Raw genomic sequence first — 25,287 nt, forward strand, 5'->3', positions numbered from 1 at the left:
CTCTCAGAAACAAATAACTGCACTTCTGCCAAATTAGGGGAACAGATTTCCTGCTCAGAAGAGCAAATCCCTCCTACGGGCTCCAGATGTTAACTGGAGTTTAGGAATGCAAATAAGACTTGGAAAATGTACTGATGTGTGCAGCAGTAAAGACTGAGCTTGGAGAAGCGGTGTGGCCCAATGGAAAGAGCACAGGCCTGGGGGGCTGAATACCTCAGTTCCGATGCTAAGTGCTTAGTACAGTGCTCTGCACACAGTAAGCGCTCAATAAATACGATTGATTGATTGATTGATGCTGCTCCGCCCCTTGTCTGCTCTGTGACCTTGAAGTCATTTAACTTCTCTAGGCCTCACTTACCTTTTCTGTAAAAGGGGATTAAGACTGTGAACCCCATGTGAAACACGGACTGGGACCAACCCGATTAATTTGTATCTATCCCAGTGCTTAGAACAGTGCTTGGCACATAATAAATGCTTAATAAGTACTATTAAGATGATGATAATTATGATAACACTCTTTCCCCTTAAATTTGAGGGAAGCTGAACTAATCTAGGTAACCTACCCAGCACCTAGTTCAGTGCCTAGCACATAGTAAACGCTTAAAAAAGAAGAAGCATGGCCTAGTGAAAAGATCAAGGGCCTGGGCATCAGAGGATCTAGCTTTGAATCATGGCTCTGCAGATTGCTTACTTGGTGACCTTGGGCAAGTCACCTAAGGTCTCTGTACTTAATAATAATAATAATGATGGCATTTGTTAAGCGCTTACTAAATACTTGTAGATGTACTCTTACTATGTAGAGAAGCTGCGTGGCTCAGTGGAAAGAACACGGGCTTTGGAGTCAGAGGTCATGGGTTCAAATCCCGGCTCCGCCACTTGTCAGCTGTGTGACTTTGGGCAAGTCACTTAACTTCTCTGGGCCTCAGTTCCCTCATCTGTAAAATGGGGATTAAGACTGTGAGCCCCCCGTGGGACAACCTCATCACCTTGTAACCTCCCCAGTGCTTAGAACAGTGCTTTGCACATAGTAAGCGCTTAATAAATCCATCATCATCAATCGTATTTATTGAGCACTTACTGTGTGCAGAGCACTGTACTAAGCGCTTGGGAAGTACAAGTCGGCAACACATAGAGACAGTCCCTACCCAACAGCGGGCTCATTAAGCGCTTACTATGTGTAAAGCACTGTTCTAAGCGCTGGGGAGGTTACAAGGTGATCATGTTGTCCCATGGGGGGCTCACAATCCTAATCCTAATCCCCATTTTACAGATGAGGTAAATGAGGCACAGAGAAGTTAAGTGACTTGCCCAAAGTCACACAGCTGACAATTGGCGGAGCATAATAATGATAATACTATCATTATTATTATTATTACTTCAGTTTCCTCAACTATAAAATGGGGATTAAATCCTCCTCCCTCTTCAGACTGTGAGCCCCTCATGGGACGGGAACTGTACCCGGCCTGATGAACTTGTATCTACCCCAGCACTTAGAATAGTGCTTGACACATAGTAAGTGCTTAACAAATACCATTAAAAATAATATCATTAAAAGAAAGAGCTCCCCATACTTTCTGGAGGTATGCAATTCAAACACTGATGTGGAGTTTGACTATTCACGGAATACCCCCCAATATACCAATATACCAAAATATCTACCAAAATATACCAAAAATACCCCCAAACTCTGAGGAAATAAATGATTCACAGGAAACCATAGAGATTCCCACTGTTGGGTAGGGTCTGTCTCTATATGTTGCCAACTTGTACTTCCCAAGCGCTTAGTACAGTGCTCTGCACACAGTAAGCGCTCAATAAATACGATTGATTGATTGATTAGGGAGCTGAGAAATGTGCTGAGAGAAATAAAGGGTACTTTGAGTGCTCTGCTAATTCAAATTTTGAGGAAGTCTGCTACAGAGAAGGGGCCTTGGTATTTTCTGAGTTTATTCAAGTCTTTGCCAGTTTTGAGCCTGCATTTCAGTACTCCAAGTTGAAGTAACTGCCTGGTGGAGAATGAGCAGGAAAGAAGGTGGGCTATAGGGCCATTATTTTTATTTTTTTTTAATGGTAATTATAATAATAATGACATTAAGCTCTTACTATGTGCCAAGCACTGTTCCAAGCACTGAATGGTACTGGTCTCCAGTTTGTGCTCTTTCCACTAGGCCATGCCTCTCTCACAACTGCTTTATGTACAGAAGTAGTGCCTTATGAGAAGCAGTGTGGCTTAGTGGAAAGAGCACGGGTTTGGGAGTCAGAGATCGTGGGTTCTAATCCCGGCTTCACCACTGTGTGACTTTGGGCAAGTCACTTCACTTCTCTGTGCCTCAGTTACCTCATCTGTAAAAATGGAGATTAAGACTGTGAGCCCCACATGGGACAACCTGATAACCTTATATCTACCCCAGTGCTTGGAACAGTGCTTGACACATAGTAAGCTCTTAACAAATACCATCATTATTACTATAATGCATAGCGCCATCGGGCTGGGAGTCAGAAGGATCTGGGTTTTAATCTGGCTCTACCAGCTGTCGGCTGTGTGACCTTGGGCAAATCACCTCATTTCCCTGGGCCACAGTTATTTGCAAAATGGGGACTAAGACTGTGAGCCTTATGTGGGACAGGGTCTGTGTCCAACCTGATTACCTTGTATCTACCCTAGCGCTTAGAACAGTGCTTGACACGTAGCGCTTACTTATTAAGTGCCTTCATGATCATCATCACAGGAATGACATGAACGGGCTTGGAGTCAGAGGACGTGGGTTCTAATCCCGGCTCCACCAATTGTCTGCTGTGCGACCTTGGCAAGCCACTTAACTTCTTTGTAGTTCAGTTACCTCATCTGTAAAATGGGGATTAAAACTGTGAGCCCCACGTGTGACAACCTGATCACCTTGTATCCCCCCCAGCGCTTAGAACGGTGCTTCACACATAGTAAGTGCTTAACAAAGTTATTATTAATCCTTCAATCCAACTGAATTTTTTGTCCAAATCAAAAGCAAAGCCTTTAGAAATATTTGTGTCCAAAAATTGGGGAGGCCGCCACAGTGAGGTAGCGGCAAGAGGAGTCCCGTCTGTTTCGCTGCGAGTCCTTAGGGGCATGTGCTGACTTCTGTGCAGGTTGCCCTGCCAACAGGGGTACACATGGGATGGCTGCAGTTGCCAGGGCAACGACAGAAAAGGCAATAATATTGATAATAATTGTGGTATTTGTTAAGTGCTTACTAGGCGCTAGGCACTGTTCTAAGCGCTGGGGTAGATACAAGGCAATAGGGGTGGACACAGTCAATCAGTCAATTATAATTATTAATAATAATAATAATGATGGTATTTGTTAAGCGCTTACTATGTGCAAAGCACTGTTCTAAGCACTGGAGGGTTACAAGGTGATCAGGTTGTCCCACGTGGGGCTCACAATCTTAATCCCCATTTTACAGATGAGGTAACTGAGGCACAGAGAAGTGAAGTGACTTGCCCAAAGTCACACAGCTGACAATTGGCAGAGCCGGGATTTGAACCCATGAACTCTGACTCCAAAGCCCGTGTTCTTTCCGCTGAGCCATGCTAATTACTGAGTGCTTACTGTACGCAGAGCACTGTACTAAGCACTTGGGAGAGTACAATACAACGATATAATAGACACATTCCCTGCCCACAACAAGCTTATAGTTTATAGGGCTCGAAGTCTTAATCCTGTTTTATGAATGAGGTAACTGAGGCCCAGAGAAGTGAAGGGACTTCCCAAGGTCACACAGCAGACAAGTGGTGGAGTCAGTATTCGAACCCATGTCCTCCTGACTCCCGGCCCCGTGCTCTATCCATTAGGCCATTTTGCTTCCTGAAAGATGGGGAAGGAAGGTCATGTGCAGCCCAGCCCTGTTCTCCTTGGCACTTAGTGGTGGTGGAAAGAGCAGTCTTAGAGGTCGAGGGGGTATCAGCTAAGTAGGCCCAAATGGCTGTCAGAACTGATGGCCAATTAATAATAATAATAATAATAATAATAATAATAACAATGATGTTGGCATTTGTTAAGTGCTTACTATGTGCAAAGCACTGTTCTAAGCGCTGGGGAGGATACAAGGTGATCAGGTTGTCCCACGTGGGGCTCCCAGTCTTAATCCCCATTTTGCAGATGATTACCATCTCATATAAAATTATGTAAGTAAACATTGTTTGGAAGTTAGTCGTTTTCATTCCTACTGGTTGGAAAAATCATTCTTGTCACTTACCAACCCAATGAGGTGCTCAATAAAAACTGTTGATTGATTGATGGTACTTTCCCTAGGACTCGGTACAGCGTGCGTCACACTCAGCAAGTACTCAATAAGCACCATTACTGAAGAGTAGCACCAACTTCAACCAAATTCTGCATTTGCAGTGGTATCTTACCGAAAGCCAGTTCGTGAAGAAGCAAATTTTCTATTCGCTGTCAGTCCTACTAGTGACAATTGCCCCCCAAAACTTGTTAGTTTTAGTGACAGTCCATTATCAAGCAGGGACTGCTGCAATAGCTACGGTTGAATCTGTCTTCCCATTTCCAAGAGCCTGAGTATACCACTTCATGGAATTTAATACTGCTATTTTTAAATTACAGAAAATAAAAACAATACATTGCTTGAGAGCCTTCATTCTTTGGGACTTTTTTGGCAAGTAGACTTGGGCACTTGATTCTGTTGGGATTCATTGATTTATCTTCAGAAAACAGTTTGTTTAGCTTTTTCTAAGGGATAGCTCTCAAAGTGTTTCACAGGCATTCTCCAGGGTAAAACCTATAATTCTCCTAGAAATTAAAGTGGTTTCCCATCAGAAACCCATGGATGAACTTTTTCTTAAAATGCCCATTTACGAAATGAAAGGGAAAAATACTTCATCAATTCTTCTTATGGTTTTTCCAAGCCTCACATTGCTAAGAGTGTTATATTTCATGTGTGCCTTTTCACAGACCTCTCTCTACGTAAAATTTCAATCAGTCCATCAATCGTAATTACTGAGTGCCTTGTGCATGCAGAGCATTGTACTAAGCGCTTGGGTGAGTACCACCGAGTTGATAGACACCTTCCTGGCACATAACGAGCTTCAGTCTAGAAGAGGAGACAGGCATTAATATAATGACTATATGAATGGTTGTAATAGTAATAATTGTGGTATTTGCTAAGTGCTTTCTATGGGCCAAGCCCTATGCTAAGTGCTGGGATAGATACAAGGAAATCAGGTCCCGCATGGGGCATGCAATCTAAGTAGGAGGGAGAACAGGTTTTGAATACCAGTCTGCAGATGAGGGGACAAAACCACAGAGAAGTGAAGTGACTTACCCAAGGTCACAACGTGGAGCTGGAATTAGAACCTAGGTCTGTGCCCTTTCAACTAGGCTATGCTGCTGCCCTGTCTGTACACAGTGCTGTGGGACTGAGGATGGGGTGAAGTTCAAGTGTCCAAAGAATACAAATTTATTCATTCATTCGATTGTATTTATTGAGCGCTTACTGTGTGCAGAACACTGTACTAAGCGCTTGGGAAGTACAAGTTGGCAACATATAGAGACGGTCCCTACCCAACAACAGGCTCACAGTCTAGAAGAGGGAGACAGACAACAAAACAAAACATGTGGACAGGTGTCAAGTCATCAGAACAAACAGGATTAAAGCTAAATGCACATCATTAACGAAATTAATAGAATAGGAGATATGTACAAGTAAAATAGAGTGATAAATCTGTACAACATATATACAGGTACTGTGGGGAGGGGAAGGAGGTAGGGCAGGGGGGATCTAATTGAATAGGTGACACAGAAGGAGGGAGGGATGACTGTAAACTCATTGAGGGCAGAGAATGTATCTGACAACTCTGCTACATTTTACTCTCCCAAGTGCTTACTACAGTGGGGAAAAGGGGTTAATCAGGGAAGGCTTCTTGGAGGAGCTTTGATCTTAATAAGGCTTTGAAGGTGGAGACAGTGGCAGTCTGAAATATAGGGAGGCGGGGAGGGAGTTCCAGGCCAGAGGGAGGATGCGGGAAAGGAGGCGGCTATACGATAGATGAGATGCTGACACGGTAAGTACGCTGGCGCTAAAGGAGTGAAGAGGACGGGTTGAGCTATAGTAAATCGGTGGGGTAAGGTAGGGAGGGGCAAGGTGATTGAATGTCTTAAAGCCAGTGGTAAGGAGTTCCTGTTTGATGTGGAGGTAGATGGGCAACCTCCGGAGGTTTCTGAGGAGTGGGGAGACATGGACTGAATTTTTTTTTTTTAGAAAAATGATCTGAGCAGCAGAGTGAGCTATGGACTGGAGTGGGGAGAGACAGGAGGAAGGGAGGTCAGTTAGGAGGCTGATGCAGTAGTCCAGGTGGGGAGGATAAGTGCTTGGATAACTCATTCTGCCATATTTATTGAGTGCTTACTGTGTGCAGAGCGCTGTACTAAGAGCTTGGGAAGTACAGTTCAGCAACAGAGACAATCCCTACCCAACAACGGGCTCACAGTCTAGAAACATTGTAGCAGTTTGGATGGAGAGGAAAGTGCAGATATTAGTGATGCTGTATAGGCAGAAACAACAGGATCTGATGAAGATTGAATGTGGGGGTTGTATGAGAGAGATGAGTTGGGGATAATGCCAAGGTTACAGACTTGTGAGGTAGGAAAGGATAGTGTTAGTGTCTACAGTGGTGGGAAAGACCAGGGGCGTGGCACAGTTTGGGTGGGGAAGATAAGGAGTACTGTTTTGGACATTTCTATTTAAGGTGTCGGTGAGTAGAGATGACCTGAAAGCAGGAGGAAATATGAAGGAGAGATGGAGAGAGGTCAGGGCTGGAGATGTAGATTTGAGAATCATCAGCAGAGAGATGGTAGTTGAAACCATGGGAGCAATTGAGTTCTCCAAGAGAATGGGTGGAGATAGAGAATAGAAGGGGACCCAGAAATGAACCTTGAGGGACCCCCACAGTTAGGGGGTGGGAGGCAGAAGAGGAGCCTGAGAAAGTGACTGCGAATGAGTGGCTAGAGGGATAGAAGGACAAGACAGGAACTGGTGTAAATGGATAATATATGTACCTTTAGAAGCTTTTCTCAGACATTATTTTGTTTTTTAAGAATCCCATTGAGAGGAGCGAAGGGGAGGAGGGATTAGTCATTCATTCAATCGTATTTATTGAGTGCTTACTGTGTGCAGAGCACTGTAGTAAGCACTTTTGCCCATTTGGAAGTTCATCATCATCATGAGTCGTATTTATTGAGCGCTTACTATGTGCAGAGCACTGTACTAAGCGCTTGGGAAGTACAAATTGGCAACATATAGAGACAGTCCCTACCCAACAGTGGGCTCACAGTCTAAAAGGGGGAGACAGAGAACAAAACCAAACATACTAACCAAATAAAATAAATAGAATAGATCTGTACAAATAAAATAAATAAATTCAAGTTGTCTTGAATCCAGTGGCAATAAAGGAATGAAGGGACTAGTTCTAGCTTTGGTCTTCAGTAGAAGCTACTGAGGAAAAGATAATAAAGGGGAATGCTTATTGAAAAGTTAATTTTACAAAATGCCTTTCTATGGGGGTGAGTTGGTTAGTGGTCCACTTTTTTTTCCTCCTCATGAGAAGCAGTGTGGCTCAGTGGAAAGAGCACGGGCTTTGGAGCCAGAGGTCATGGGTTCAAATCCCGTCTCTGCCAGTTGTCAGCTGTGTGGCTTTGGGCAAGTCACTTAACTTCTCTGTGCCTCAGTTACCTCATCTGTAAAATGGAGATTAAGACTGTGAGCCCTGTGAGACAACCTGATCATCTTGTAACCTCCCTAGCGCTTAGAACAGTGCTTTGCACAGAGTAAGTGCTTAATAAATGTTACCATTATTATTATTATTGTTATTATTATATGTAAAGCAGGTGACTTAGCAATTCTGTGTTTGGCATCTTTAACTGTATATCTGCTTATTAATATGAGTGAGGTTACCTGCAGTGAGAGGTACTCCAAGCTACGTGGAGCTAGTGGTAATCATCACCATTTCCCCATGGCTAGAACAACCCGTTGCCAGCGTTTTTTAGTGTATTTCATCATTTGATAATCATTCTGTTTCATAGTGGAAGAGAAATCACTTACCAGCAATTCATTGGAGCTGAGCATCCAATATTGTAAAACCGAATGACATTAGAGCGTGGCCTCACAGTAGATTTGAATGTACTTTTCTGTATTTTCCATCATTTGCCATGACTTCCACTGGTGCCCTGGATTCATAGGTCTTGGTGTGGGGGATTTTCTGCAACTGATGCAGGATCAAGGAATGGATTTCTAGGAGGAGTGTCACGGCCTAATGGATAGAAAACGGATCTGGAGGTCAGAACAACCCCGGTTCTAATCCCGGCTCTTCTACTTCGTTCATTCATTCAATCGTATTTATTGAGTGCTTACTGTGTGCAGAGCACTGTACTAAGCTCTTGGGAAGGACAAGTCGGCAAGATATAGAGACATTCCCTACCCAGCAGTGGGCTCACAGTCTAGAAGGGGGAAACAGACAACAAAACAAAGCATGTAGACAGGTGTCAAAATCGTTAGAATAAATAGAATAATAGCTATATGCACATCATTAACAAAATTAATAGAATAGTAAATATGTACAAGTAAAATAGAGTAATAAATCTATACAAACATATATACAGGTGCTGTGGGGAGGGGAAGGAGGTAGGGCGGGGGGATGGGGAGGAGGAGAGGAAAAAGGGGGCTCAGTCTGGGAAGGCCTCCTGGAGGAGGTGAGCTCTCAGGAGGGCTTTGAAGGGAGGAAGAGAGCTAGCTTGGCGGATGTGTGGAGGGAGGGCATTCCAGGCCGGGGGAGGATGTGGGCTGGGGGTCGACTGCAGGACTGGTGAGATCGAGGCCCAGTGAGGAGGTTAGCGGCGGCAGAGGAGTGAAGGGTGCAGGCTGGGCTGTAGAAGGAGAGAAGGGAGGTGAGGTAGGAGGGGGCGAGGGGATGGAGAGCTTTGAAGCCAAGAGTGAGGCTTCTACTTCGTTCATTCATGCAATTGTATTTATTGAGCGCTTACTGTGTGCAGAGCACTGTACTAAGTGCTTGTGAAGTACAAGTCGGCAGCATATAGAGACGGTCCCTACCCAACAATGGGCTCACAGTCTAGAAGGGGGAGACAGACAACCAAACAAAACATGTCGACTGGTGTCAAAATCTACTTATCTGCTGTGTGATCTTGGGTAAGTCACTTCACTTTTCTGTGCCTCGGTTACCTCATCTGGAAAATGGGGATTAAGACTGTGAGTCCCTTGTGGAATGAGGACTGTAACCAACCTGATAAACTTGTATCTACCCCACTGCTTAGGACAGTGCCTGGCACATAGTAGGCATTTCACAAATACCATTTTTTTAAAAAATAAGTTCCTGAACCAAGCAAATATGTTTTGGGAATTAAGATATGGGGAGGGAATTAAAAGTTTTCAACAGCGTCAACAGAGTATTCTCCCACATTTGAGGATGTTTCTCAAGCAATTCTCTCTCTCCCCCTTCTAGACTGCGAGCCCGTTGTTAGGTAGGGACCGTCTCTATCTGTTGCCAACTTGTACTTCCCAAGCGCTTAGTACAGTGCTCTGCACACAGTAACCGCTCAATAAATACGATTGAATGAATGAATAAAAGAACGAGTTTGAACCTGGGTCATCAGTAGATCTGCCCACTAGGTAGACACAGGAAAGTACCCAACCTAATAGGGATGAGTTGGGGGTCTAGTGAACATTAGGCAAAGTTCCCAAGCAACTCCTTTCCCTGTTCCCTGTCTGAGTTATTATAAAACAGTGGACAACAGTGGAAAGAGCAGGGGCCTGGGATTCAGAAGGATCTGGGTTCTAATCCCCATTCCGCCTCATGTCTGCTCTGTGACCTTGGGCAAGTCAATTAACTTCTCTGGGTCTCCGTTTCTTCATCTGTAAAATAGGGATTAAGAGTGTGAGCCCCATGCGGGTCAGGAATTGTGTCCAACCTGATTAACTTGTATCTATCCTAGCGCTTACAACAGGGCTTGGCATATAGTAAGCACTTAACACGTACTATTATTATTATAATTATTATTAGAGCTTAGTTTATTGACTGGGTTCCCCGCCGATCCTTGTCTCCTGGTGGAGTGCCCCTCTTTTTTTTAATGGTATTTGTTAAGCGCTTGTTATATATCAAACACTGTTCTAAGCGCTGGGATAGGTACAAGTTAATTAGGTCAGACACAGTCCCTGTTTAAGCACTTAGTACAGTGCTCTGCACACAGTAAGCGCTCAATAAATACGATTGATGATTGATGATGCCCCACATGGGCTTCACAGTCTAAGTGGTTAGGAGAACAGGTATTGAATCTCTATTTTACAGTTGAGGAAACTGAGGAACAGAGAAGTTAAGTGGCTTGCCCAAGGTCCCATAGAAAGTAATCGGCTGAGCTGGGATTAGAACCCAGGTCTTTCAGACTTCCAGGCTGTGCTCTTTTCACTAGGCCTCTCTGCTGAAAGATCCAGTGGCCAAGACTGCTCGTGCAGACTCCGGGGACAGGAGCAAGAGGGCCTAATAGCTGGAGCTTGTGGCAAAAGAGGATACCTGTCCCACTCACTCTCAGGTTTGCATTTCATCCCCTGTCGGTCCCAAGAGCGCCAGAGCCTAGAGCAATGGAGGGTCACTTCCTTTTCCCGCTTCATCTGCTGCGCAGGATTAGTATGACCTGGAATGTTACATATACTTGGGATAACTATTCAAATCAGATTCCCGCTACAGAAAAATCATCATCTTTGCCACTGTGCATGTCTGGTGGCTATGGAAAGGGCCCAGGTCAGGTAATAGGTGACTTGTACTTCCCAACTTGTACTTCCCAAGTGCTTAGTACATGCTCTGCACACAGTAATCGCTGAATAAATATGATTGATTAATAGGTGGGAAACTCCTCCCCTTTCCCAGAGGGACTTTTGATCCGTTTCCCATATGTCTGTTAGGCATCCCTGTATCTTACTACTCAGCCAGCCAGTCAGTGAATCATATTGAGTATTTACTTTGTACAGAGCACTGTAATAATAATAATAATAATAATAATAATAATAATGGCATTTGTTAAACACTTACTATGTGCCAATTACTGTTCTAAGCACTGGGGGGATACAAGGTAATCAGGTAATCGGCCTCACAGTCTTAATCCCCATTTTCCAGATGAGGGAACTGTGGCACAGAGAAGTGGAGTGACTTGCCCAAAGTCACACAGCTGACAAGTGGCGGAGCTGGGATTAGAACCCATGACCTCTGACTCCCAAGCCCGTGCTTTCTCCTCTGAGCCACGCTGCTTCTCCTAAGCACTACCTTGAGGGACCAAGTTCCCCTAGAAACTGTCTCGCGCTCCCCCGCAACAGTCAAGGTCTGGTGTGACCTTGGGAAAGTCACTTCATTTCTCTGTGCCAAAGTTACCGCATCTGAAAATGGGGATTGAGACTGTGAGCCCTAAGTGGGACAGGGACTGTGTCCAACACAATTTTCCTTGTACAGTGCTTGGCACATAGTGAGCACTTAACAAATACTGTTATTATTACTAATCTCAACATTAATCCTTTCCTTCTCCATCAGGGAGTAGAATAGAAAAGGGCTGAGTTCTGTCAGCAGCTTCACTAGATCACATATGTGGCTGTAAACAGTTGATTTTTATCATCAGAACATTTTGAACACTAAATATTTTCACATTTCTGAGTGTTCTGTGTGTATTTCAGGATAAGAGGAGATAGGATGTTTGCAAGGATAAGGGTTGGTTACCAGAAACTTCAGTGTCAGGTGTCTCCGGCCAGTGAATAAACAGCTGCAGAATCAGTCAGTCAGATTTATTGAGCACTTACTGTGTGGAGAGCACTGTACTGAGCACTTGGGAGAGTACAAGATGAAAGAGTTGGTAGACACGTTCCCTGCCCACAGCAAGCTTACAGTGTAGAGTGCGGAAGCACTCGAGAGAGAGCAGTCAATTGAACAATAGTACTTACTGAACACTTACTGCATACAAAGCACTGTAGTAAGTGCTTGGAAGAATTCAGTACCTACTCTCCTTCCTGTTTAGACTGTGAGCCCCATAAAGGACAGGGGTAGAGAGAAGCAGTGTGGTTTAGTGGAAAGAGCCCAGCATTGGGTTCTAATCCCAGCTCCACCACTTGTCAGCTGTGTGACTTTGGGCAAGTCACCTCACTTCTCTGTGCCTCAGTTACCTCATCTGTAAAAATGGGGATTAAGACTGTGAGCCCCACGTGGGATGACCTGATTACCTTGTATCTACCCCAGTGCTTAGAACAGTGCTTGGCATTCATTCAATCAGTCGTATTTATGGAGTGCTTACTGTGTGCAGAGCACTGTACTAAGCGCTTGGGAAGTACAAGTTGGCAACATATAGAGACGGTCCGTACCCAACAGCAGGCTCACAGTCTAGGAGGGGGAGACAGGAAACAAAACATATTAACAAAATAAAATAAATAGAATATATAAATATGTACAAGTAAAATAAATAGAGTAATAAATCTGTACAAATGTATTATTATGATTATATATACAGGTGCTGTGGGGAGGGGAAGGAGGTGGGGGGTGGGAGGAGAGGAAGGAGGGGGCTCAGTCTGGGAAGGCCTAGTAAGCACATAGTAAGCCTGTTTTGGGGTAGGGATTGTCTCTTTTTATTGCTGAATTTTACTTTCCGAGTGCTTAGTACAGTGCTCTGCCTACAGTAAGTGCTCAATAAATGTGATTGAATGAATGAATAAACGAATACCATTATTATTAATATAATTTAATCTGATTAACCTGTATCGACCCCAACGCTTAGAACAGTGCTGCTTAACAAATGCCGTAATTATCCTCACCACATGATTCCTGCCCTCAGAAAACTTATAGTCTAGAGCAGCCATTACGAGTCTGGGGAATCAATCAATCAATTGTATTTATTGAGCACGTACTGTGTGCATAGCACTGTACTAAGCGCTTGGGAAGTACAAGTTGGCAACATATTGAGACAGTCCCTACCCAACAGTGGGCTCACAGTCTAAAAAAAGTACTACTAAGAAAGTGTCCAGGGAGAGACACAGCCATGGGAACTTTAATGGTAGACCTGAGCTTCTCCCAGCAAGGGGTATCTCCTCCCTCTCTTCTCTCATTGTTTTTTAATGGCATTTGTTAAGTACTTACTATATGCTAGACACTCAGCGCTGGGGTAGAAACAAGTTAATCAGGTTGGACACAGTCCACGTTCCATATGGGGCTCACGGTCTTCATCCCCATTTTACAGATGAGGTAACCGAGGCACAGAGAAGTTAAATAACCTTCTGCAGGTCACGCAGAGGAAGGAGCCGGGATTAAAACCCAGGTCCTTCTGACGCCCATTAGGCCACACTGCTTCTCATGGCAGTTCACACTATCTTACCCTCTCTCTATCTCCACAACTAAGGGGACACTGCTCAGTCCATTATAATGAAGGCAAAGTAAGTCAACCCGGGTCATTAATTGATTTTAGCCGATTCACTTGTTCTTTCTACTAAATAGGGCCAACTTTCTGACTGAGTTAGGAATTGCACAACACATCGCATTTCTAAATTAGGAAAAGCTTTGTGGAGAGTCAACCTGGGCAATGTGGAGTAGGAGGTTGTTTCATGAAGAGGGAAGCTCGCACGAAAAGACACCCTTACCCATGCCTCATTTTTCCCCTCAGGAAAATGAAGTATAATTGTATGTTCTACCCCAAAAGGTTGCCGAGTGACATAGTGGTTTTATGTGGGATATTTTCAGATGAAAGGTGCTTAATTAGGATTTATTGTTTATTGACTGTATTTGATGCATCCAAGCCTCTGGGAACATTTACTAAAGTTAATTAAAACCAGGCACTTCCTGCCATTACAGCTTACAGTGCCACTGAAGAAACAACTGGTTCCACAATGCGTGGTTCTCTCTTCCTCTTCTGGAATTTTTTTAGAGAGACATTAATCAATCAGTAATATTTATTGAGTACTTACTATGTGCAGAGCACTGAACTAAGCTCTTGTAAGAGTACAATACAACTGAGTTAACAGACCCATTTCTTGCCTGCAATGAGCTAGGAGTCGAGTGGCAAAGAGACACTAGTATAAGTAATTTATAATGTATAATTTAAAGATACGTATGTAAGTGCTGTAAGTCTGGGGGTGAGGCATATATCAAATGCCCAAAGGTCACAGATCCAAGAGCGAAAACATGACAGAAGGGAGAGGGAGTTGGGGAAAAGAGGACTTAATCCTGGAAGAACTGTGAACTTAATAAGGCTTTGAAGGTGGGGACAGTGGTGGTTTGGCCTGTATGGAGAGGAATGAGTTCCAGGGGAGGGAGGGGACATGGGAGAGGGGTCAGCAGCAAAATACTCAAGATAACTCCCTCTGAATAACTGGATCGTGATTTTGCCTTGAGTAGTGAGCGTGGCCTGAGATGTATGTTAAAAATCCTTCCACTTTTTTCGCATGGCGAAGTGGATAGAGCCTCGGCCTGGGAGTCAGAAGGTCATGGGTTCTAATCCCGGCTCTGCCACTCTCCCGCTGTGTGACCTTGAGCAAGTCACTTCACTTCTCTGGGCCTCAGTTCCCTCCTCTGTAAAATGAGAATTGAGACTCTGAGCCCCACAAGGGACAGGGATTGTGTCCAACTCTGTTTGCTTGTATCCACCCCAGCGCTTAGTACAGTGCCTGACGTATAGCAAGCGCTTAACAATACCATCATTACTATTAGTAGTAGTGGTATAACTCTAATTTTTAGCTTTGACCAAATTGTAACTTTCATTTTGTGTCGTCAAATGACAACTCGCTGACTATAAGTTAAAAATGTCCGGGCCCAATATTATTTCGTTAGCACTTTCCCCAGGCAGAAATTGCACTCCATGGTAACTGACTGACATTATTTATGTGGCGGTAATGTAACCCAGTGCACACTTTGAACTTTAATTATAATAATTGCACTTTTGCTTCCTTGCCAGCTGGTGATGGAGTTTTGCGGGGCCGGCTCCGTTACTGATCTGATCAAGAACACAAAAGGCAACACTTTGAAGGAGGAGTGGATCGCCTATATCTGCCGGGAGATTTTACGGGTATGTGTCACGTCTTCTGTCATACTTTCAAGTGCTGGGGATGGAAGGACGTTCCTTTTTCACCCCTGCAAATTTCAAGAGAGCTGTTGTCCCTACTCCCCCACCAAGCACCTGGGTGCTTGGTGAAATGAATGATGTGAAGCCCAATCTGATCAAATCTGAGAAATCTGATTCATTCATTCAGTCAGTCATATTTATTGAGCACTTACTGTGTGCAGAGCACTGTACAAAGTGATTGAGAAGTACAAGCTGGCAACATATAGAGACTGGTCCCTACCTAACAACGGGCTCACAGTCTAGAAGGGGGAGACAGACAACAAAACAAAACATGTGAACAGGTGTCAAGTAGTCAGAACAAATAGAATTAAAGCTAAATGCACATCATTAACAAAATAAATAGAATAGTAAATATGTACAAGTAAAACAAATAGAGTAATAAATCTGTACAGGAAGTAGCATGGCTCAGTGGAAAGAGCACGGGCTTTGGAGTCAGAGGTCGTGGGCTCAAATCCCGGCTCCGCCAATTGTCTGCTGTGTGACTTTGGGCAGGTCACTTCACTTCTCTATGCCTCAGTGACCTCAGCTGTAAAATGGGGATTAAGACTGTGAGCCCCAGGTGGGACAACCTGATCACCTTGTAACCTCCCCAGTACTTAGAACTGTGCTTTGCACATAGTAAGTGCTTAATAAATGCCATTATTATTATTATTATATATACAGGTGCGGTGGGGAGGGGAAGGAGGTAGGGCAGGGGGATGGGGAGGGGGAGAGGAAAAAGGGGGCTCAGTCTGGGAAGGCCTCTTGGAGGAGGTGAGCTCTCAGTAGGGCTTTTAAGGGAGGAAGAGAGCTAGCTTGGCGGATGTGTGGAGGGAGGGCATTCCGATGTCTTGAAGTGCATTTGAACTCGAGTTCCAGTTCAACTAGGAACGGCTTTATTTCATTCATTCAATTCGTTTGATCGTATTCATTGAGCACTTACTGTGTGCAGAGCACTGTATTAAGTGCTTATTTGCTACCTTTGTCACTTCACAGATTAATTCAATCTATCTTATTTATTGAGCACTTACTGTGTGCAGAACACTGTACTAAGTGCTCGGGAGAATACAATATAACAGAATTGATAGATACATTTCCCTGCCCACAGTAAGCTGAATTTCCATTAGGTATCCATTTTTCACGAGTTGTTAGAAATCTTCCAAAAGAGTGTCCTTTCTTTATTACATTTGTGGAAAGTCTGTAGCTCAGACAAGCAATCATAGTATTGCACTTTTGAAGAAAGAGTGAAACACTGCCTGACTGAAAAAGCTGGAGGAGTCTGCTGAGATTTTGGGTTATTTTCTGTCATGGCCTAGTGGATTGAGCGCAGGCCTGGGATTCAGAAGACCCTGGGTTCCAACTGGCTCTGCCACTTGTCTGCTGTGTGACCTGTGGCAAGTCACTTTACTTCCTTGGGCCTCAGTTACCTCATCTATAAAACGGGGATTAAGTCTGTGAGTCCCATGTGGGACAGTGTCTATGTCCAACCTGATAAACTTGTATCTACCCCAGCACTTAGTACAGTGCCTGGAACATAGTAAGCACTTAACAAATACCACAATTATTATTATTATCTTGGTTTTTACCAACACAGCCAACAGGAAACTTCTGCTGAGTCGTCACATTTTTTTGTTTAAAATTTTGGCAGGGAAAGTTGGACCCAGTTTAAAATCCATCTGTTTAAACACCATACTGTTTATCAGTCTCTTCACAAGGATTGAAGTTCCCTGTTCCCTCTCAACCTCCTGATGGAGGCAGTCGGTGTAACCTGGGATCTATTTCTTTGTGAAAAAAGAAATACCACTGACTGATTCCTGGGCTTACGCAGTGTCTCCGTACTTAATGTCGAACTGTGCAGCAGCAAAAAAACAAACAAAAAAACCGCCACAGGGCTTTGCCATCTATTCTGGCTTCCCTTAGAGTTACTACTGGTTTGCTTATGATATAGAATTCTTTTCAAGGCTCTATTTTAACTTCAGGTGCTACATTGATTATTCCGACAAGATGGGTAGTTACCTTCCCTAGCTAAAAGCTTAAAGGAGTCATGAAATCTTTTGTGCGTGTGTTTCCCATCACTCCCAGTCTGCCTCCAGTTTTTTCCTTCTCTACCGTCTAGAACCTTCCTTCTTTCCTTTCTGTCCCCATCTTCCTTCTCCCTTTCCTTACTGTGTGCAGAGCATCATCATCATCAATCGTATTTATTGAGCGCTTACTGTGTGCAGAGCACTGTACTAAGCGCTTGGGAAGTACAAGTTGGCAACATATAGAGACAGTCCCTACCCAAGAGTGGGCTCACAGTCTAACAGGGGGAGACAGAGAACAAAACCAAACATACTAACCAAATAAAATAAATAGAATAGATATGTACAAGTAAAATAAATAAATAAATAAATAGAGTAACAAATATGTACAAACATATATACATATATACAGGTTCTGTGGGGAAGGGAAGGAGTGGCACTGTACTAAGTGCTCAGGAGAATACACTATAACAGAACTGGTAGACATATTCCCTACCCACAGTAAGCTGAATTTCCATTAGGTATCCATTTTTCACGAGTTAAGATAGAAACCCTCTCCATAGCCATCTCAGAGACATTTTCTTGTTTGTTCTCCAAGAGAGTATCACTTCTTTTTTTACATCTGTGGAAGGTCTGTAGCTCAGACAAGAAATCATGGCATTCCACTTAGGAAGAAGGAGTGAAACACTGCCTGACTGAGATGTGGGACCTTGGGCAAGTCACATCACTTTTCTGTGTTCTCCCCACTTCTAGACTGTGAGCCCACTTTTGGTTAGGGATTGTCTCTATTTGTTTCTGAATTGTACTTTCCAAGCACTTAGTACAGTGCTCTGCACACAGTAAGCGCTCAATAAATACGATTGAATGAATGAATGAATTTCCCACCAATTTCACTTCTTTTCCACAAGCCTCCTCACTTGTGCTCCCTTTCCCTGCTATCGAGCATGCCCTGATTAGCATGTAGTGATTTCCCAGGAGCTAGAGTATAGGTAAATTAGTGACCAGTTAATTTATGAGTGGGTAATTTTCTAGAAGTGTCTCAATTATAGATTATCCAGGTGTATCGCGAATTTGCTCACTCTAATCCCTGCCAGTAGAGGAGTATCATGAGGTCCTGTCATGATTATAACCTGAGTAAACTGAGCGACAGCAGTTTATAAACTTAAGAGAAGCAGCGTAGCTTAGTGGAAAGAGCATGGGCTTGGGATTCGGAGGGCGTGGGTTCTAATTCCGGCTCCTCCACTTGTCTGCTGTGTGACCTTGGGCAAGTCACTTAACGTCTCTGTGCCTCAGTTACCTCCCATGTGGGTTAACCTGATTACCCTATATCTACCCCAGTATTTAGAATAGTGCTTGGCACATCGTAAGTGTTTAACAAATACTATAATTATTCTTATTATTAATAATAATAAACTGAAGCAGCATGGCCTAGAGGAAGGAGCACAGGTTTAGGAATCAGTGGACTTGGGTTCTAATCCTCACTCTGCCACTAGCCTGCAAGTTACTTAACTTTTGTGTGCCTCACTTTCCTCATCTGTAAAATGGTGATTCCATACCTGTTCCCCTTCCCCCTTAAAATGGTGAACCCCGTGTGGGACAGAGACTGTGTCCAACCTAATAATCCTGTATCTCCCTCAGCACTTACTACAGTGCTTGACACATAGTAAGCATGTAACAAATACCACAGTTATCATTAGTATTCTTCAGTCTTCAACTATTACTTTGTCACTAAAATCGATGGTTTGTCACAGAAATCACCGAGCGAATCTATAACCCTGGTATCTTGTATCCTCAAAGCAAAAACAATGGCTGAATGTAGAACTGGTAGAAATCTAAGTTTAGAAATCACTGAGAAAGACTGTATGTTATGTAATGAGTACAAAGTCAAGGACCTGCCTAATGCAGCTCTGAAAACTACGGTGGAAGATGAGGATAAAAACCGTTCCTCTTTATATAAGTGCATGCATATTTAAAACCAATACAGAATGTATTTGTCTTGTTAAACGTTTACCATAATAATAATAATTATAATGATGGCATTTGTTAAGTGCTTACTATGTTCAAAGCACTGTTCTAAGTGCTGGGGAGGATACAAGGTGATCAGGTTGTCCCACATGGGACACAGTCACAGTCTTAATCCCTATTTTACAGATGAGGTAACTGAGGCCCAGAGAAGTTAAGTGACTTGCCCAAAGTCACACAGCTGACAGTTGGCGGAACCGGGGTCTGAACCCATGACCTCTGACTCCAAAGCCCATGCTCTTTCCATTGAGCCACGCTGCTTCTCTGCTAAGTCATTAGATGTGAGGAATTAGGTTATCCTGTCTAATATAAATGATTAAAATTTCAAATTTAATTTGAAAAAATGTTGTACGTGGAAATGACAAAGGAGGTTGGATTGCACATACCGTTTTATCAGAAGTAACTTTTTTATGATATTTGGTAAGTGCTTACCATGTGTCATGTTCAGTTCTAAGTGCTGGGTTATATACAAGTTGATCAGGTTGGAAACAGTCCCTGTCCTACCTGGGGCTCGCAGACTAAGCAAGGGAGTAGGATCTACGCCACATTTTACAGCTGAGGAAACTGAGGCCCAGAGAAATTAAGTGACTTTCCCAAGGTCACGCAGCATGCAGTTGGCAGAGACAGAATTAGAACCCGGTCCTCTGAATCCCAGGCCCATGTTCTTTCCTCTAAACTACACTGCTTCCCTTGATCTCTACTGTCAGATAATTAGAATCCCATTTTAGACACTCTGCAAAGTCCCCTGCTAGGAAGGAGTAAATGAATTAGTGTTTCCCCAACCTGTAATTTAGGACATTATTTTGGGCATATGAAAGTTGTAGTTATAAATAATTCTAACTCTGCATATGGGCCTCTTTTTTATTTCTTATTTTTTGCTCATTGGAATGATTGTTGAGTGTGTAGAAAAGAATGCATTTGGAACTTGGATGTATTTCCATTAAACCCTTCCTATTTCTTCATCTCTCCAGGGACTGAGTCACCTGCATCAGCATAAAGTGATTCACCGAGACATTAAAGGGCAGAACGTCTTACTGACAGAAAATGCAGAAGTGAAATTAGGTAAGGATGGTTCAGACTCCTTAGACTTGTAGAGGGAGCACAAAAGTCAGGTAAATCTTGGAATGGAATTAATTTGGCTTAGACCATGACAACAGCCATAGTTATTTTGTAATTGTGGCTCGCTCTGTAATGGAAATGACCATTTTCCTTGGTTTATTTTTTATATAAAGAAAGGCAGATCGAGATCAGGATGTCCTACAAAACACACTTACAGCTATGTGCGCATAGTGATTTGGTGTGCATATGTGTGGGTGTGGTTGATGGTTTCAGTGGATTAGAATTTACCACCGTTTTGTTGACATCAAATGCTGTGTAAAGTTTTATTGCTCATGTTGCCATATTCTGTAATAATAATAATGATGGTATTTGTTAAGCGCTTATTATGTGCCAAGCACTGTTCTAAGCGCTGGGATAGATACAAGGTAATCAGGTTGTCCCACGTGGGGCTCACAGTCTTAATCCCCGTATTACAGATGAAGCACAGAGAAATTAAGTGATTTTCCCAAAGTCACACACCTGCTAAGTGGCAGAGCCAGGATTAGAACCCACGACCTTTGACTCCCAAGCCCAGGCTCTTTCCACTGAGCCACGCTGCTTCTCTTCTCTGTAGTCTTGCAAATGACAAAAGATGTACCAATCATCTTGATTCATTTTCTGTTTCTTCCATACGTGCACAAGCTGAAATCATCTTGATGCATTTTCTATTTCTTCGTTTCACGCACACACGCTGATGCCCTCCCATGCGATACAAAACCGGCACCAAATTTATGTATTGTTATCTTTGAATTCACTGGTTCTGGGTGCCATATTGCTTCTACTCAGGAGTCCCATGGAAGTCCCAAGGGAAACCAGAGTTAATGTACCTTTTAACTCCCTAGCCATGGTGCTGGTTTAAACCCCGTAGAGCCCCTGTCTCTGAGCCACTTTCCACGGGCTGAGCGGGCAACAATAGAATCACAGTCATTACTGTTCACGTGACTCTGGACTGGAAATGTCTTGGAGACTGGGGTCCCTTGGGTTTTAAAATCACTTTTAGAGCCCTGACGTTTCCTTTGTCTGACTGAGGAGAAGAAGCCTGTGGCCTAACCCCAGAACTCTATGATGGATGAGAAAAGCCACAGTGGTGATGACAGTGTGGTAACAAAAATAAGAAGGTCTACCTTCCTCTCCCTTCCCCACCTCTTCTTCTCCCTTTTTTGCCAGTGCTTAGTGCAGTGCTCTGCACACAGTAAGCGCTCAGTAAATTTGATTGAATGAATGAAAGAACCCCTTGCCCATGTCCTGCCTCTGGCCTGGGGCTCCGTCTCCCTTTACATCCCACAAAAGATCACTTCCCCATCTTCAGAGCCTTATTAAAATCACATCTCCTCCAGGAGGCCTTCCACAACTAAGCCCTCATTTTCCCCACTCTTTCTCCTATGTCGTCGTTGGACTTGCGTTTATACCATTTATCCACCCCATCCTCAGCACTTCAGCTCTTATGTACACATTCATAATTTATTTTAGTGTCTGTCTCCCCCTCTAGACTGTAAGCTCCTGTTATATTGTATTCTCACAAGCTTTTAGTACAGTGCCCTTCACACAATAAGTGCTCAATAAATGCAACTGAATGATTGATTGATTGATTGATTCCACCGTCTGCTTCCCCTCTACATCCTTTACCTCCTTATTTCTTCCCTTTCTCCCTCTCTTTTTCTTCCTTCACCGCATGTTCATCTTTGAAGGCGTCCCCGGTTTCAAATAGCCAAGTATCTGACCACATTATGCATGTGAAAAGTCTGTCCTTTGTTGTGTTGTTACAAGCGCTTAGTACAGTGCTCTGCACATAGTAAGCGCTCAGTAAATACGATTGATGATTTAATGATTTCACTACCTGGTGCTGTTTGTTATTTTCCCTCCATGTGTCCTGATCTTTATGAAGATTTGCTCAATAAAAGAGCTTTGGCCATAGCATCCTGGTTTGGTCCTCTGTGAAGACAACCAACTCTACCAACTCTATTACATTGTACTTTCCAAAGTGCTTAGTATGGCACTTTGCATACAGTAAAGGCTCAATAAATACCATTAATTAATTGATTGAGTTACCCATTGGCAGGACAGATTTGGCCCCTAGGATTCATTAATAATAATAATAATAATAATAGTGATGGTGGTATTTGTTAAGTGCTTACTATGTGTCAAGCAGTGTTCTAAAGCACTGGGGTATATGACAAGTGAACCAGGTTGTACGCTGTACCTGTTCCACATGGGGCTCACGGTCTTCACCCCCATTTTACAGATGAGGTAACTGAGGCCCAGAGAATTGAAGTGACTTGCCCAAGTTCATTCATTCATTCAGCCGTATTTATTGAGCACTTACTGTGGGCAGAGCACCGTACTAAGCGCTTGGAAAGTTCACACAGCACACAAGTGGCAGAGCCAGGATTAGAATGCAGACCTTTCTGACTCCCACGCCTGTGCTGTATACACTAGGTTATAGGCTTTATTGTGCTCACCTTTTCTAGACATGGGGTAGTTTTGTGACAGAGGAGTTTATACTCTAAGAGAGGAGACAAAGCACAATAGTGATAGAAATGAAATCAAACCACCTGAACTGGCAGTTGGGTCAGTAGTATTCCCCCAATCATGGTTTAGTGTGTCCTGAATGGCAGAGAGCCTTTGACCTCTGCTTGTCAATCAATCAATCTATCAATCAATCGTATTTATTGAACGCTTACTGTGTGCGGAGCACTGTACTAAATGCTTGGGAAGTACAAGTTGGCAACATGTAGAGACAGTCCCTACCCAACAGTGGGCTCACAGTCTAGAAGTCATCCACTTCTGCAGAGGAAAATGATTTTGGTACTTACTAAACACTAATCCCATCTCTGCCACTCACCGGCTGTGGAGCCTTGAAGTGGCCGATCACTCCACTTCTCTGGGCCTCAGTTAACTCATCTGTAAAATGGGGATGAAGACTGAGCCCCATGTGGGACAGGTACCGTGGCCAACCTGATTTGCTTGTGCCAGGGCTTAGTGCAGTGCCTGGCATGTAGTAAGCGCTTAACAAATACTATGATTATTATTACTAAGTGCCAAGTACTGGGATAGATGCAATACAATCAGAAAATCAGAAATCAGATTGGAAACATATCCCTCTCCCACACAGGGCTCAAACTTTAAGGGGGAGAGAATATACCTCATTTCCCCATTTACAGAGGAGTCGGTCAGTCAGTTGTATTTATTGAGCACTTACTGTGTGCCCAGGACTGTGCTGAGCGCTTGGGAGAGTACAGTATAACAATATCACAGACACAGTCCCTGCCCACAGTGAGATTATTGAGGCACAGAGAAGTTAAGTAACTTGCCCAAAGGCACAAAGCAAGCAAGCGGCAGAGCTGAGAATCAAAGCCGTCCGATTCCTGACCATACCCTCTTGCCACTAGGCTAGGCTGCTTGGCTCTTCAGGTTAGGATTGGGGTAAATCAGTCAATCAATCAATCAATCAATCGTATTTTTTGAGCGCTTACTGTATGCAGAGCACTGTACTAAGCGCTTGGGAAGTACAAGTTGGCAACATATAGAGACAGTCCCTACCCAACAGTGGGCTCACAGTCTAAAAGGGGGAGACAGAGAACAAAACCAAACATACTAACAAAATAAAATAAATAGATATGTACAAGTAAAATAAATAAATAAATAGAGTACTAAATATGTACAAACATATGTACATATATACAGGTGCTGTGGGGAAGCGTTTAACAGATACCGCAATAATTAATATGATTATTAGTACATCCACACAGACCACCACTCTTCCTACTTCCAAAGCCTTTTTAAAATCACATCCTCAACCAAGAGGTGCTACCCAATTAAGCCTTCATCTTCTCTCCCCCTTCCCTCTCCCTTCTGTGTCACTTACGCACTTTGAACTTTACCCTTAATTGATTTTAATGTCCGTCTCCCCCTCTAGACTGTAAACTCCTGGTGGACAGGGAACATGTCTACCAACTCTGTTGTAGTGTACTCTCCCAAGGGCTTAGGACAGTGCTCTGCCACTGAGTGACTGACCGATTACATAGAGGTTTCACTTGGTGGCCAGCAAGAGGCCACCACCAAGCCTTAGCGGTCACTGCTGCTTCTAAGGGCCTGGGAGGGTGGTAGGATCCAACCGACCCAGCCGGAATGCCGGGATTTGGGGAGGGGCTGGAAAGGGTGGAGCCGAAGACCACTTCTTTTATGAGACAATGATGACTGCACTTTAACAACCACGCGCTGTTGCCGGCACAAACTGGGCCACAGACTGGTCTCATTCAGGGGAAGTAGATCAGAGGTGGACGAACTCTACCGTCGACGTAGACGATCCCAGGCACGAACCTCAGCCTCTTAGCGGACTCTCAAGTAAGAGAGTTTTGCATTGGTCACCTGGCTTTCTTTGAAAGAGAAGCTCTGTTCCTCAGTTGAGAGTTGGGAGCTGGGGGAGAGGAAGGGCGGGAGAAAGCAGGGAAAAGGGACAGAGAGCATAAGGGGTGTTTCCCAAGTTTTTAGCCACAGAGCTCTTTAATTGTAAGTGGACTGGGAAGGGAAATCCAATTCTATGTGACAGAATGGTCAACCCTTGAACATTAGGCAGTTGCTCTGTTGATGATTCATTTTTAAGTATTTAGTTTTAAGAGATTTGTTATAGTGGCCGAAGAAGTTAACAAGATGGTTATTTCCTTGTGAAATATGCAGTTGGAAAACATTGCTCAATCCAGACTCCAAATATTAAGAAAGGTCATGCCTATAAGATTTCTTGAGAAATAACTATGTTTTTCTTTTTCTATAGTGGATTTTGGAGTCAGCGCTCAATTAGACAGAACAGTGGGCAGAAGAAATACATTCATTGGAACTCCTTATTGGATGGCACCTGAAGTTATTGCCTGTGATGAAAATCCCGATGCCACGTACGATTTCAAGGTACCAGTGAACCTAAGCAAGATCTGTTGGAGGGGGAAAAAAAAAATCTTCTTTACGGTGTAGGTCAAAGAACGGTCGTGTGAACATATACGGCACTTTTCACTCCCACTTTTTAAATGACTTGAA

The 25,287-nt window shown here is 43.5% G+C and overlaps 1 protein-coding gene across 8 annotated transcripts in view; it reads left to right on the top strand.

The window, feature by feature from the left end:
• TNIK (TRAF2 and NCK interacting kinase) overlaps positions 1-25,287 on the top strand; it is a 560,172-nt gene that overhangs the window by 327,003 nt on the left and 207,882 nt on the right. For all 8 annotated transcript variants that reach the window (XM_038749188.1, XM_038749204.1, XM_038749246.1 and 5 more), the window contains exons 5-7: positions 14,972-15,082; positions 20,133-20,223; positions 25,031-25,161. In XM_038749188.1, the coding sequence (XP_038605116.1) occupies positions 14,972-15,082; positions 20,133-20,223; positions 25,031-25,161 (333 nt within the window). The remainder of the gene's footprint in view (positions 1-14,971; positions 15,083-20,132; positions 20,224-25,030; positions 25,162-25,287) is intronic.

This window comes from Tachyglossus aculeatus, chromosome 1 (assembly GCF_015852505.1).
Source record: "Tachyglossus aculeatus isolate mTacAcu1 chromosome 1, mTacAcu1.pri, whole genome shotgun sequence".
Lineage (NCBI taxonomy): Eukaryota > Metazoa > Chordata > Mammalia > Monotremata > Tachyglossidae > Tachyglossus > Tachyglossus aculeatus.